Raw genomic sequence first — 13,815 nt, forward strand, 5'->3', positions numbered from 1 at the left:
CCACCCCCTAGCCGGTAGGAGGTGGCTGGCATTTCTGCGTCCTCCTCACCTGGGGGGGCAGTCCCCACCTCCCGGCCTCCACCCCCCCTCCCGTGCTGCTGGTCAGAGGAAACAGCGTCCATCGGCCTTCAGGGTGCACGTGCAAAGCTGACGAGGGGAGAGGGTCCCCCCTTTGTGCCACGAGCAGGGCTCCCGTGGAGGCGGGGAGAAAGGAGCAGGCTTCGCACAGCCCAGCCTTGGATGCTGGCCCCACGCACCTGCCCTGATCTTGAGCAAGTTGCGCAGACTCTTGGGGGCACGGTTTTGTCTGTCTTCAAATTGGGATAATCGCATTCATCTCGAGGGTTAGTGGGTTCTGCTGGAGAGGGGCGGTGAAGTGCTGGCACACGCCCAAACTCAACCACATTCACCCCAGCCTCTTCTGGATCCCCTCCACCTCCGCGCCCCCTTCCCTGGGTTGCTCAGGGGCATGCGGACAAATGTCTGTGCCCCCAACCTCACCCAGCTCGCCCGGGCTGGGCTCCAGAATGCCGAGGGTAACAGCCCAGGGTGCTGGGGGCAGGGTGGTGGTGGCCACGCCTTATCCTACCCGTCGTCAGTGTCTGGGGGGTAGTGGTGGTGAAGGGGGGCGAGGAAGGGGGCTGTGGCTCCACCGGCTGGGGAAGCAATTCAGTTGTTTGCTGGTGGGGGAGGAGTGAGCTCAGGCTGAGGGAAGCTTCAGGAAGGAAGGACATTTCAGGTGGATGAGAGAGGAGGCAAGTGCTGGGGCTCTGTACTGTGCCCACGGGGCCCCCACTGGTCTGAGGAGGGCAGCTGACCACCTGGCCACAGCCAGGGTTGGGGCCCTGTGGCTCCTGTCCTCACCCTGACTGCCTGTCCCTTTGTCCATCACGCACCTGCCTACCTGACCCTCCCAACCTCCACCCCCCACCCCGAACCCTGCCCTCGGGCGGGCACAATATCCAGGGACTCCTGGATGCTTCCTGAGGGGACATTTGTGTGATGTGAACACAGTTTTAAAAGTTTCAGATGTGGGACGCCTGGGTGGCCTTTGGCTCAGGGCATGATCCTGGGGTCCTGGGATCCAACTCCCTCTCCGCAGGGAGCTTGCTTCTCCCTCTGCCTCTGTTTCTGCCTCTGTCTCTGCCTCTCATGAATAAATAACCAAAATCTTAAAAAAAAAAAAAAAAAGTTTCAGATGTGAGCAGCTAAACCAAGCCCTAGAGTTACTTGTGGGACTCCTGCATTTCCTCGGTCACTAGTGTCTACCGGATGGGCCACCAGCTAGAAGGGCACCCAGGACGGGAGCAGCACACCACACGGGGTGGAGCAGGAAACCCCAGATTCCTCACCTGGTGGCCTGTGCCCACTGCCTGCTCAGAAAGTCCAAGGTCATTAAGGGGAGCAGACGGAGTGAGGCCCGGAGGAAGCAGAAGCGAGGCCAGGGAGGAGCTTTGTGGGAACTCAAAGGGGAACTGCGGCTGCCAGCAGGCCATCCCCTCCGGAGGACGAGAGGAAAGAGGAAGGCTGAACAGGAGGCCCGGATGGAGAGCCGGCCTCCGTGGCGGTGGGCCCCGCCGGCCACCTCCTGGGGCCCCTGGCTCCTGGGTTTGCTGCTGTTCCCCTGGACCCTGCAGCTCACAGGTACGCTGCCTCCTTCCCACCAGCTCTCTGGCTCGCACATCAGAGCGGCTTTCATCTGCCGGTGCAGCTAATTCCTGGGGACCTGTCTCGGGAGATTTGCTGGTTGCGTTTGAACATTGCAGACTTCACAAGGGAAGCCTTCAGGGAGCCAGGAGATGTTTAGCTAATGCCTTGCCAAGGTGGCTTTTACTGGGGTGGGGGCAGTGCTCCCCCCCTCCTGGCTGTGTTAACAGCCCTCCTCCCGCCGCCTGACCTCTGGGCCTTCAACACGGTATGGGGGGGGGGGGCGTCAGGATAGGTGTGGGGCCGGTTGGGAGGGACAGCTTGCCCCCAAGGAATCTGATGGTGGAGTCACCAGGTTGTCCCTGCCAAGTGGCAGGGTCAGCCTCAGTCTTGTTCCCCGTGCTAACCAGGGAGACGAGGGGTGGCCGAGGGCTGGCCAACAGAAGCATTGTGCCCTGGGACACAAAATTGTCACTATTGCCAGAAGGGGTGGCAGTCTCCACTTCCTGAAGTACACCCAGAGGCCACCTTGTGTTATTTTATAACAGGAGCTTATGCCTTTCTCCAGGGCCAACGCTGCACCCCCTTCCCTGGTCCCAGATCCGCTCAGAAACTGGGTGGCCTGGATCCAAGCCAGGCCTGCGGGCATGTGCCTTGGGGCAAGTCCATCCAGATCCCTGGCTGAGCAGGTTGGGGGGACACCCCCAGGGGTTTGCCTCACTGGGGCTGCCCTCACTGGGGTCCCTCCCTACAGCTCAGTCTCTCCCTGGGCAGCCCTGGCCCTCTGGGGTTACTTGGATCCCCCACCCCACCCTGCTGTGCAGCCTAGATGTTTTTCTTCCTATTCACCTGCTCTTCTCTGAGGCTTCCAGGAGGGCTCCCGACTCTGCTTCATCCTCTGCCTTTCATTTAATACCATAAACAGTAAAGATCTAGACAATGAGTGGAGGTCAGGTTTAGACCTGAGTCAGCCTGAACCCTAAGCCAGGACCCTTGGCAGTGGGCCTCAGGGCTCCTCTCTGGCTTTCTTTGTAGAGAACATTCCTCATGTGATGCCTGGGTGGCTCAGCAATTGAGGGCTGAGCATCTACTTTTGGCTCAGGTCGTGATCCTGGGTCGGGGAATCGAGTCCTGCATTGGGCTCCCTGCGAGGAGTCTGCTTCTCCCTCTGCCTGTGTCTCTGCCTCTCTTTGTGTGTCTCTCATGAATAAATAAAGAAAATATTAAAAAAAAAGAACATTCCTCATAGAAAAATTTCCCTCCCCCAGGGAGGCAAGAGCTGACTGTGGTCCCTACTGCAGGCTCCTGGGCTGGGCCCCTTGTGACATCATCCCCTTTCATCTTGCACACCTTGCACCCCCTCCTGCCCCCTCCCAGAGATGGCCAGTGACAAGATGGCCCGAGGAAATGCAGCTTGTTGGTGACAGTGCATCCAACTGGGTCATTTCCAACTTAATTTCCCTCAAATTAGTATCATTTCTTTTGGTGTGGCCCCTCCTCCCCAGAAGGGACCCAGCATACCTGGGTAACAGCAGTCGGACCACACTTTGCGGGGACACTGCGCTAAGAGGCACTTTTGTAACCGTCTTAACTGTAAATAAAACAGCAGGATCCCCCCTCCCCCCCAGTATTGCAGCAAAGGTTGTACAAAAGAGAAAGTCTGCTCTTTCACAAGAGGTGAAAAACCCTCAGGGTCCCCTGGAACCTCCTGGAACGGCAGAGAACCCACAAACAGTCACTCCTGGTCCTGCCCCTGCCCTGACTCACTCTGTCTGTCTGTCCCTGAAGCCAAGGGACAGCGTGCCACTTCCCTGATGCACGTTGGGTACATACGCCAGGGCATAATCAGCTTGCCTTTCCATTAGGCGCTGATGTTCACCGCAGGGGCCTGGGCAGGTTCCTGATGTCTCTGCGCCTCAACTGCCTCCTCTGTTAAATGGGTGCAGTAGTAGGACCTCCCTGTGTCACCCCCTGAGACTGAGTGGTTCGGGCACATGGACGGAGCTCAGAGAATGTCAGCTACCTGCCAGCCTAGCAGAGCCAATCTGGGGTCCCTGTGACCTTGCCGGTGGCCTCTGGCGCACTGTGGGATGGTGTCCCAGGACTGCCCTTGCTCCCAACCCTCCTCCTCCTGTCGTGAGCCGGGTCTCAGGCCCGCTCCCCTCCAGTGTTTCGAGCTCTCCGCAAATTCTACTTTGCTCAAAGGGTCTCGCAGCCACTTGTGGTCTCGTGGGCAACTGCTCACCCCCAGAGGTGAGTCATCCAAACCCCAGACTCCTGGGAGCCGCTGCGCATCTGCTCTAGCCCTGCTTCTACCGGGCAAGGGCTTTGGGGCCCGGCGGACCAGGCTCAGGTCCTACCTTCTTCCACTGCCTATTGTGTGACCTCGGACAAGTCCCTTAACCTTTCTGAGGCTCTGCGTCCTCAGCAGATGTCAGAACTTGGCCTTCCCAGAACCCCGGGCTGTATTTATTTCTCAAATATCCCCTGAGGAGGATGGGTTCTAGGCCCTGGGGGGGGGGGGTGAGGGGACCCGGAGGTGAACAACCCTTACTCTCAGCCTGGTGCAAAGGCTGAGGCCCACCCAGAGAACATGACCCAACTTGACCCAAGGAGAGAGTTACCGATGCAGGTTTGCTCCCCACCCCCTTTGCTCTGGACTCAGGTGTCACAGCTCTCTTTGTTGTCCAAAAGATGTTCAGGAGCCTCCCGCCTTCTTTCCCGCAGCTCCGAGCCTCTGCCAGGATTGGCCTCTGCTTTTCATCTTTGTCTAATCCCAATAAAGAGCTTTCGAGGCAGGCGGAGAGAAGCACCTCTCCACTGGAGGTGGGGCAGGGGGAGTGTTCGCGGGGGCCTGGGAGCGGAGAGGGGGAGGAGGGGAGCAGGTGGGTGGGTGGCAGGCGCAGCGTGAATAAAGACGGGGAGGTCAGAAGGCAGAGCCCAGGGAGGGGAGGGGAGAGGTTCAGTCCCACGTTGTCGGGAGAGGAGGGTCTCTCAGGAGCAGTGGGATGCGAATCCCACTGGGCTATCTTCCAGGTGGATTATAAATGCCTGTCAGGTAGGGGTTCGGATGCTCTTCTGGTTGGCCCTATTGTTATTGCTTCCTCTTTGTAAGCTGTCAGCTTTCGTACCTATACAGCAAAGTACAATAAATATCAGAAAACAAAGTCCCGTGTGACTGCCACCCGGAGAATGCTGCAGGGTTCCGGAGCCCTCAGCCCCGTGGCCGCCCCCTGGACACCCCCTCTCTCCCATCCCGACTCTTAGGGCAATTGCTTCCTGGCGTCTCTTTATGGTTTTATCCTGTACGTGTCCCTGAACGATATGGATTAATCTTGCCTGGTTTTGAACTTTGTGTCATCAGAGCGATGCGGTGTATTCCTTTGTGACCTGCTTCTTTCACTCAGAGTGATTTTTTTTTTTTTAAAGATCCATCCAGGTGACAGTGTGGCTATAGTTTGTATATTTTCGTTGCTCATGAGCAGGGATCATAAACGGCGGCCCCAGGGCTGAATCCAGCCTTCTGCCTTTTGGAATGGCCTTGGAGCTAGGCGCGGTTTTTAGATTTTTTTTTTAATGGTTGGACGGACATCAAAAGAGGATTATTTCACAACACATGGAAATTATGCAATATTCACATGCCAGGGTCCCTAAATAAAGTTTTATTGGAACAAAGCCACGCTCATTCATTCATAGATCATCTATGACTGCTGTTACCGACATCGGCAGAGTTGAGTAGTTGCGAGAGAGACCATATGACCTGCAAAGTGTGAAATATTTACTACCTGGCCCTTTACGGAACATGTGTGTCAACCCCTGCTGCGGAGTGTCCCTGTGAATGGAAATACTGCAATTTCTTTAGCGACGATTGACATCTCAGGTGCTTCATGTCTGTGTCCCACATGCGTCCGATGCCTCTGGGGGCATGTGTTCCCACGAAGGCTGCTTCTTCCCGGGCTGTCTGCCTCCCTGTGGGGACTGAGAGCTTTGGCGGGCTGGAAATGCAAGGTTCAATTTCTTGGTTCAATTTCTCAACTCCTAGCACGATGCCTGGCACCCAGAGATATGCCCAGGAGATACCAAAGAGAGTGGGATGGACTCAGCTCCTCAGCCACAGACAACCCCAGGAGGAGTTCCAAGAGGGTAGGACCTGGGCTTGAGTTGTGGGCGACTTGGCCGTGTCACCAGCTCCCACTGTCAGGACACTCAACACACAGCTATGCAGGCCTCTTGCCAGGGGTATCAGGAAGGCACATCCAGAACCAGCAGTAGCCCTCGGACCTGGCACCAAGCCCCTCAACCCTGGGGACAGAATGCCTCTAAAGGAGGTGTGATGAACCTGGTGTGTATCTGCTCAACTGTGTGGACTGTGGGGGAAGAGAATGAGGTCAGAACCCAGAGCCCCTTTGAGCCTCCAGGTCAGATCTGTGCTTGCTGCTGGTGGGCCAGGGAAGGGGGCACCACGTGAGCACAACCTAAGGCAAGGCAGGCTAGCTTCCCAGAGTCAGCAGAGGCATTGCCTGCAGCGCTGGTTATAGGGTCCAAGGCATATTTCTTTTTTTTTTTTCTCCAAGGCATATTTCTGAAGGCCACCTGGCAACTCATCTCAAAATTTAAAAACTTAAAAGGGTACCTGCCCTTTGAAGATTTATTTATGAGAGACAGAGTGTGTGCACACACTTGAGCAGGGGAAGGGGCAGGGGGAGGGAGGGAGAGAGAGAGAATCTCCAGCAGACTCCCCACTGAGCAAGGAGCCTGACCCTGGGGGCTCCATCTCATGACCCTGAGATCATGAGCTGAAATCAAGAGTCGGCTGCTTAACCTACTGAGCCATACAGGTGCCCCAGCGTCCGCTCTTTGAATCCGTAACTCCTTTTTGAACCAGACAACCCTTTGCACATGGACAATCCCTCATGGGTCCCTGGAGCACGACGGCAGCCTGTTTTGCTGCCATCAGCTGGCCCCTTGCTGCAGTGGGTTTGGATAAGACACCCTCCCACTCCCAGGCCCCAAGCTATGCTCTTCTCCAGGCCCCTGCCTCGAGGGACTCCCACACCCCACTTTGGAGCCATGCTGGATGACTGCCTGCCCCTAAGCCTTTTATCCTGTTGCTCCCTTTTCCTGGAAGGGGTCCTCTCACTTGCTCACCTGGTGACTCCAACCTGTTGGTCAAGGTCAAACTCTGCTATCTTTTCTGTAGTACCCACTCTCCTGGTCCCCGACAAACCCGGGCTGCCCTGCCAGGGCGTTTACCTTTGGTTCTTTTTTTTAATTTTTTTTTAAGATTTTATTTATTTATTCATGAAAGAGAGAGAGAGAGAGAGAGAGAGAGAGAGAGAGGCACAGACACAGGCAGAGGGAGAAGCAGGCTCCATGCAGGGAGCCAGACAATGGGACTCGATCCCGGGACTCCAGGATCCTGCCCTACGCCGAAGGCGGTGCTAAACTGCTGAGCCACCGGGACTGCCCTCACCTGTGGTTCTGAGAGTCAGGAGCTTAGAGGTATGAAGGGTGTGGACAGCACCAGGGAACCAGTACTCAACCTTGAGAAGTGGGCTCTGTGCGAAAAGCCAGAGAATGGGCAAAGAGAGAAGGTGCTGGCTGGGGAGCTCTGGGGGGAGGAGGAAAGGTCAAAGGAGGTGCCTGCAGGTGAGGGTCAAGGCCAGAAAGGAGCCAAAGCTTAGCCTCCAGGTGTTTGCTGACTTCCTCTTGCTAAGGGAGGGAGGAGGCTGACAGGAGGCAAGGACAGGACTGGCACGGCAGAGACTGTGGGAGGATGGGGGCCAGTGAGTGATTTTGTGCTGGATCTTTGGGGAGAGAGAGATTTAGGAGAAGTCAGGATAAACGTGATCTGGCTAAGGCGGCTACAGGAGGAGTTAGTGTGTTGACACCCAGAAGCATTTATATTTGAAAAGGAGGCCAGAGGGGGAGGGGTCCCAAGCCCCAGAATGAGTCCCTAATGCCAGGGTGTTAGGCAGATAAAGACTGGAACTCTACAGTATCTCGCTTGTTATCTTTCTTTTTGTAGAGGTGGGGAGGGGCAGAGGGAGAGGGAGAGAGGAATCTTAAGCAGGCATCACACCCAGTGGGGTGCCCGACATGGGGCTCGATCTCACCACTCTGAGATCATGATCTGAGCTGAAATCAAGAGTCGGGCGCTTAACCGCCTGAGCCACCCAGGTGCCCCCTTCTTGTTATCTTTCTAACACACATGTAATCCTGTCAATTCCCTGCCTGGCATTCTGTCCACCAAGGCTCCCCCTGGGTTTCCAGGACAACACTGGGCCCCTCCCCATCCTCCCACCTCCCAGAGCCCCACCACCACCACCCTTAGAACTCCCCTTGTGCCTTTTGAGTCCCTCAACTACCAATGGCAACAGGAGTCTTGTTTCAAGACTTCTAGAAGCTTCATTGAGAGCTTTTTGTGCTTGAAACCCCCTCTCTGCACCCCCCCCCAACCTGGCTGCCTGCTAGTCTTGTATCAAAGTCCAGCTCCGTACAGTGAGATGTGGGAAACTCATCCCAAGGTCCACACCTGCGATGTCAGGGTGGCAGGACCGCAGGCAATTTCAGTGTTCTCGATCCTTTGCTGTGGTGTCTAGAACTTCTACAGTGAGCATGGTTCACTTACACGAAGAATTATTGACCAAGGGCACCTGGCTGGCTCAGTTGGCTGAGCGTCTGCCTTTGGCTCAGGGCGTGATTCGGGGTCCCGGGATCCAGTCCCACATCAGGGTCCCTGCAGGGAGTCTGCTTCTCCCTCTGCCTGTGTCTCTGCCTCTCTGTGTCTCTCATGAATTAGTAAATAAAATCTTAAAAACAAACAAACAAATAAATAAACAAATAAACAAAGACCCAGTCCAAGAGTCTTTGGCCCCTCCTGGAAACCTCTGCCCCCGGCCAGCGGGGTTTGTTCCCCTCCTCTAGGTTTCTGCAGACTCTGAGACTTCCCTTTGTCTCCCCACCTTCAGCTTCGTCAGAGAGCTCTGCCCAGTGGCAGGACAGCCCTCCCTGGCAGGACTTTGGGTGGACACACACTGCAGGGGTGGCCCTGGTGGGGTCTACCCCCTTGCTCTGCTTCTTCCACACCCATCCAGGGACGAGGACCGGGACCCCCACTCAGCCTCTTTGGTGCTATCGCCATCTCCACCCCATCCTGACACCCTTCTTGAGGGCAGAGGAGGGCATAAAGGGAGAAACTGAGTCTCCTGCAGACCACAGCCTCAAGCATGTTGCAGAGTTCAAGAAACTTGCCTTTTCAAACCCGTCGAAGGAGGCTGCTTTACGAATGCCAATCAATGCCCAAGAAGCTTCTACGTTTCTGGACCAAACGTTCGACATTTCTGCACTTGGTTCGTGGCTCTGCGTGGCCACGGTGCACCCGGGGCCCAAAGTCTGGAGGCTCTAGAACGGAGCGCGGGAAGGCTGTGGCCATGGCCCCCGAGGCAGGCCGTGTCCCTCTGTATCTGTGTAATTCAGAGGTGTTGAAAGATGTGACAGCCAGCCTGATGGCAGTGTTCCGAGGGCATCGGCGCTAAAAGCCTCATAACACACACTCTCTGTTCAAAGGTTGCCTTCCGACGCCTGCGACACGTTTTTCCCTAATCAGCCACTTGGCCACGTGCCGTTGTGTTTGATGCGTGTGTCCTGAAGGACTCACCCAGTTTTCTGCGGCACCTGGGATTCACGCTCAGGCACAGGCCGGAGCCCTGTGATAAAACCAGCACCCCACATCTCTGTCTCCCCAGCAGCCCTTCTTCAGATGGGCCTTAAAAAAAAAAAAGGCATGGCTCTGAGAAATGCCAGAATTAAATTGGAGGGCAAAACTCCATGCCTAAAATAAAGACCGTGGGAACTGCTTTCTTCTGCAGCTGGGGAATCAAAGTGCTTTCCTTTAGAATCGACCCGAGTTGGAATGGATACCTTTGATCGGCACGTGTGGACTCTCACACCCTTGGCTGAGGATGCCGATGCTCATGCTCCGGGCCCCAGGCAGGCTGGCGTTCCAGGCAGAGGGGAGACCTGGGGCCCAGGCCTGGGCCCCAAGTTGGTGGGTCACAGGGACTGCGAGGAGGCCAGGGCAGCCCAGGGGAGTGCGGGGGGTGGGAGGGAGGGCCAGATTCTGGGTGCGGGTGGTGTCGTCGCTGAGGTGAAGGGGGGACATGGCTGGCCCTTTGGACACTTGGCTGGTGCTGCCAAGGGACAGGTCTGTAGAGGGCTTGTGCGGCCACTTGCTTCTGCTCTGGGAGCCACAGGCCCTCCTCGAAGCTGTTTCCCCCTTAAGCTGAAGGGTCAGTTCTGATGAGTACCTTGGTCTGAAGATACCATACGCTGCTGGACCTGTCTGCCTATTAGATGACCCAAATCTAGGGAAATGGCTGCTGAATTTTTTTTTAAGATTTTATTTATTCATGAGAGATGCAGAGAGAGGGGCAGAGACACAGGCAGAGAGAGAAGCAGGCTCCATGCAAGGAGCCCCATGCAGGACTTGATCCCAGGACCCCGGGATCATGACCTGAGCCAAAGGCAGATGCTCAACCGCTGAGCCACCCAGGCGTTCCTGGCTTCTGAATTTCTAGCTCCCTTTAAAGGGTGCAGCTCTTTCATTTGAGAAATGTTTTCTTTTTCTTGCTTTTGGATTTAAAAATCATGCCACAGAGCAGGAGTTAAGAGCATGGGGGTAAGGACCCAAAGGGACCCAGCTTAAACTCACATCCTCGCCACTGACTGGCTGTGCTTCTGGGCAAACCTCTTCCTTTCTCAGAGCCTCAGTTTTCTCATCTGTAAAAGGGGTGTGTGTCCCAGAGATATCAGTGCTTATCATCACGTGGCTTAACAGCAACACCTGAGAGTCTATTCAGGGCAGGGGGACCCATGTACCCCGGAGTGGCTCAGGAAGGAAAGGAGTCCTTCAGGTGTAGAGGGCGATCCCACAGTCCTGGGAGAGGAAGGGAACAGGAGGGCTTTCTGAGCAGTGGGAATAACGTAGGCAAAGGCTGCAGAGCCTGGCAGGCCTGGCGTCTGCCGGGTAGTGGGTGAAGGGGAGCTGGAGGCATAGACTGGAAGACTGGATCTTCCAACCCAGGGACTTGCAATTTTTTTTTTTAAAAGGTGATCCAAAGTTAAGGGATGCATGTTATAGTATGACCCTGTCTGAACCTGGTTGTATGACTGTAACTAGAGCCAGAAGGTCACAAAAAGTGCCCTTATTACGCACAAAATGCTTCCTGTTCTATTTTTTTGAACTGCTTGTCCTCATCATGTAAATTGATTTCAGACTCCTTCCTGGGTCTCCTCTGGTGGGCACCCAGCAAGGTCGACAAGGTGTTTGTGGTTCCCTTGGGAGCAGCGCCAGGCAGGTCTCTGGCTGCGCGGAGAGAAGCCTGGATTCTGGAGCTGGCAGGTGGACAGGGGGTGTGTTGTGTAGGGTGTGGGGAGGGCAGACGGGGTGGGTATCCTTCCTACATCCAGGCAAGTTCTTTGATTGTGAATCTCTCCCCCCAGGGACTCGGCATGTGGTCCCTGGGCCAGGGTGGGAGTGGGGCACCCCCAGCCACCTCTCAAGAACACCATTCAAATGGCCACAGATTCAAAAGAAGAACCAGAAAGGGAAGGATCTGGTGCCAGCAGGTGGTAGACGGAATCTTTCCCAACCAGGGAACAGACAAGCAGGATGGGGGAAGAACAGTGGAGGCTGCTGGGGGGACGGTCCTCTGGGCTCAGAGCTCCTGTAGTTACACACTGAATACCTGCCAGGGTAGCCTTGAGGACCAGGCCCAGGGTCTGTGCCCCAGGGGGTCACCCACTCCCCTGCGTCCAGGCTGGGACAGGGCCCAAGGTGGTAGACAGGCTGTCATGTTTGGAGGCCACTCCATGCTGCATGTGCCCTGCACTGCAGGCCTGTCACTTACGTGGGACATTTGCCTTTCCAGACTCAGTGAGGACGCAGGACTCATCCAACTCCCTTGCCTCTTTCTTGTCACTGGGGAAAGGCAGCCTGGCCCTGTGGCAGCCTCTGACTGTTCCTGGCTCCTTTTAGTCCCATGCCAACTGTGTAAGGTTGGCGTTGTTGTTCTCCCATTTTTCTGGGCAGACATCAAGCTTCAGAGATAGAAAGCCACCTGCCCAAGTTTGCACAGCGTTTGGGTGGCAGAGCAGGGATCCAAACCCAGGCCTGATGCCTCAAAAAACTAGGCTTTTGGGACACCTGGGTGGCTCAGCGGTTGAGCATCTGCCTTCGGCTCAGGGCGTGATCCCAGGGTCCTGGGATCGATTCCCGTATCGGGCTTCTTGCAGGAAACCTGCTTCTCCCTCTCCCTGTGTCTCTGCCTCTCTCTGAATAAAGAATAAATAAATTTTCAAAAAAGTAGAAACTAGGCTTTTCCCAGGCACCCCTCACCCCCATATATCTGGCGGCGTCCCAGGCTTTGTAGCAGTCCTTGGAGCTGCTGAGAAGTGAGGGATGGAAGACACGCCTTCCCTAAAAACACTCTCCTGCAAAGCAGCATAGCCTGCCCTGCCCAGGGGAACCATCTGTGCTTGCAGTGGGGAGGGGTGGGGAGGGTGGGCTTGGGGATGCCCTAAGTGTCACAAGCTCAGGGGCAGGGCTGGCCTGGGGTGGTGGCCCTGAGGAACAAGGTCCTCTGGCTGGGCCTGCTCCTCCCCTTCCTGCCCTCCCCTCCTGGACTGCACCCACCAGGGGGGCCCTCTTCTCTGCTGGGCACCACCATCCACATCCACGCAGGCCCACGCTCCACCCCCATCCCCACCCCCAGCCTTCGGACTCTCCCCGCCCCTACGGCTCCTCCTTTCTCTCCTTCTGCGCTGGGAAAGAGCAGTTACACAGGCAGGTGGGGGATCCACCTGCCCGCATCCCCTCCTCCGCGCTGCCCTCGGCCACCTCCAGGCCCTCTCCCTGTCAGGCAGGGAGCTCGTGAACTGAATGAACCATCTCCCTGCAGAAAACAATCCAGGCTCCCGGCTGCATTTTCTTCCCTGTGCCTGTCCCGGCCCAGGCTGCACCAAGACCCCACCCGCCTCCTGGAGAATTATCCGCAGAGCAACTTTGTGTTCCTCCTGGGGCCCTTTAGGCCTTTCATATAGGGGCCTGTGCCCCGGTGCCTGGGGGAAAGCCCAGCCATCCTGGCCTATTCCAGGCACTCTGCCCTGGGGTCACTCACAGTCAAAACCAAGTCCTGGTTCTCCTTTCTCTAACCAGAGGAACAGCCAAAAGGCTGAACTTTTTTTTTTTTTAAAGATTTTATTTAATAATTCAGGAGAGACACAGAGAGAGAGGCAGAGACATAGGCAGAGGGAGAAGCAGGCTCCATGCAGGGAGCCCGATGCGGGACTCGATCCCAGGACCCCAGGATCACGCCCTGAGCTGAAGGCAGACCCTCAACCTCTGGACACCCAGATGCTCCCCCAAAGGCTGAACTTGATGCATGCTGAAGGCGGCATCTGGGACCTGCGTGAGAGGAAGAGGTGAGGGGCCTCTTCTCTTCTTCCCCCCAGACCCCCTCCCGGTCCTTCCCTGTGTCAGCTGGGTGGAGACAGGGGACTGGGAAGGAGCAGGGAGAGGGCAAGGGAGCCCTGCTGGTCAGGTGCTGTGGACAGCTGGCCCTGTGCTCTGGGTCCTCACAGGGCTTGCAGTGGACCCCCTCTCGTGGGTCACTGGGGTGTGCCATCCGGGCTCTTGTGGCTCTGCCTCCCTCCAGGAATCCAAATCCCCCTGGTCCTCCTCCCTGGGCTGTGTATCCCTCTTGGAGGCCCATGAGGAGAATCTAAGAGGATCCCCAGCCAGCTCACTCCGTGCTGGCCCACCTTGTTCCATGGGGGACATACCCCCTTTGCCTAAACAATGGACAGAGTGTGATACAACCGCCACCAGGTGCAAGATGGGTACCAGCCACTGTGCATTCGGGACACACTGCAAGCTTGGGAAGGGTCCTGCTGAAGCCCCTCTGGGTCTGGGGTGAGAACTAGGCACAAAAGGCAGGCCAAGTGACCCCTGCTCTCTGTCATGCGGCCACCCGTCCACCAACTGCGAAAAGACGTGGCTTGTGCCAGGAATCCCACGAACCCCTGTCTTCAGCAGCTGATGTCTACGGTGCTTGGTGTCACTGTGAGGGCTCCCAGCCCTATGCCAGGCCACACTTGCCTAAGTCT

General features: G+C 56.4%; 1 protein-coding gene across 2 annotated transcripts in view; it reads left to right on the top strand.

Annotated features, from left to right (window-relative positions):
- Positions 1-1,522: 1,522 nt before the first annotated feature.
- Positions 1,523-13,815, top strand: part of NFAM1 (NFAT activating protein with ITAM motif 1) — a 38,078-nt gene continuing 25,785 nt past the window's right edge. Inside the window, exon 1 of one of the 2 annotated variants that reach the window (XM_055328905.1) lies at positions 1,523-1,644. In XM_055328905.1, coding sequence (XP_055184880.1) covers positions 1,545-1,644 — 100 coding nt within the window. In that variant the 5' untranslated portion in view covers positions 1,523-1,544. Of the gene's footprint in view, positions 1,645-12,997; positions 13,132-13,815 lie in introns of those variants that run through there. The other variant, XM_055328906.1, reaches the window with a different exon arrangement.

This window comes from Nyctereutes procyonoides, unplaced genomic scaffold (assembly GCF_905146905.1).
Source record: "Nyctereutes procyonoides isolate TBG_1078 unplaced genomic scaffold, NYPRO_anot_genome, whole genome shotgun sequence".
In the NCBI taxonomy this organism is placed as follows: domain Eukaryota; kingdom Metazoa; phylum Chordata; class Mammalia; order Carnivora; family Canidae; genus Nyctereutes; species Nyctereutes procyonoides.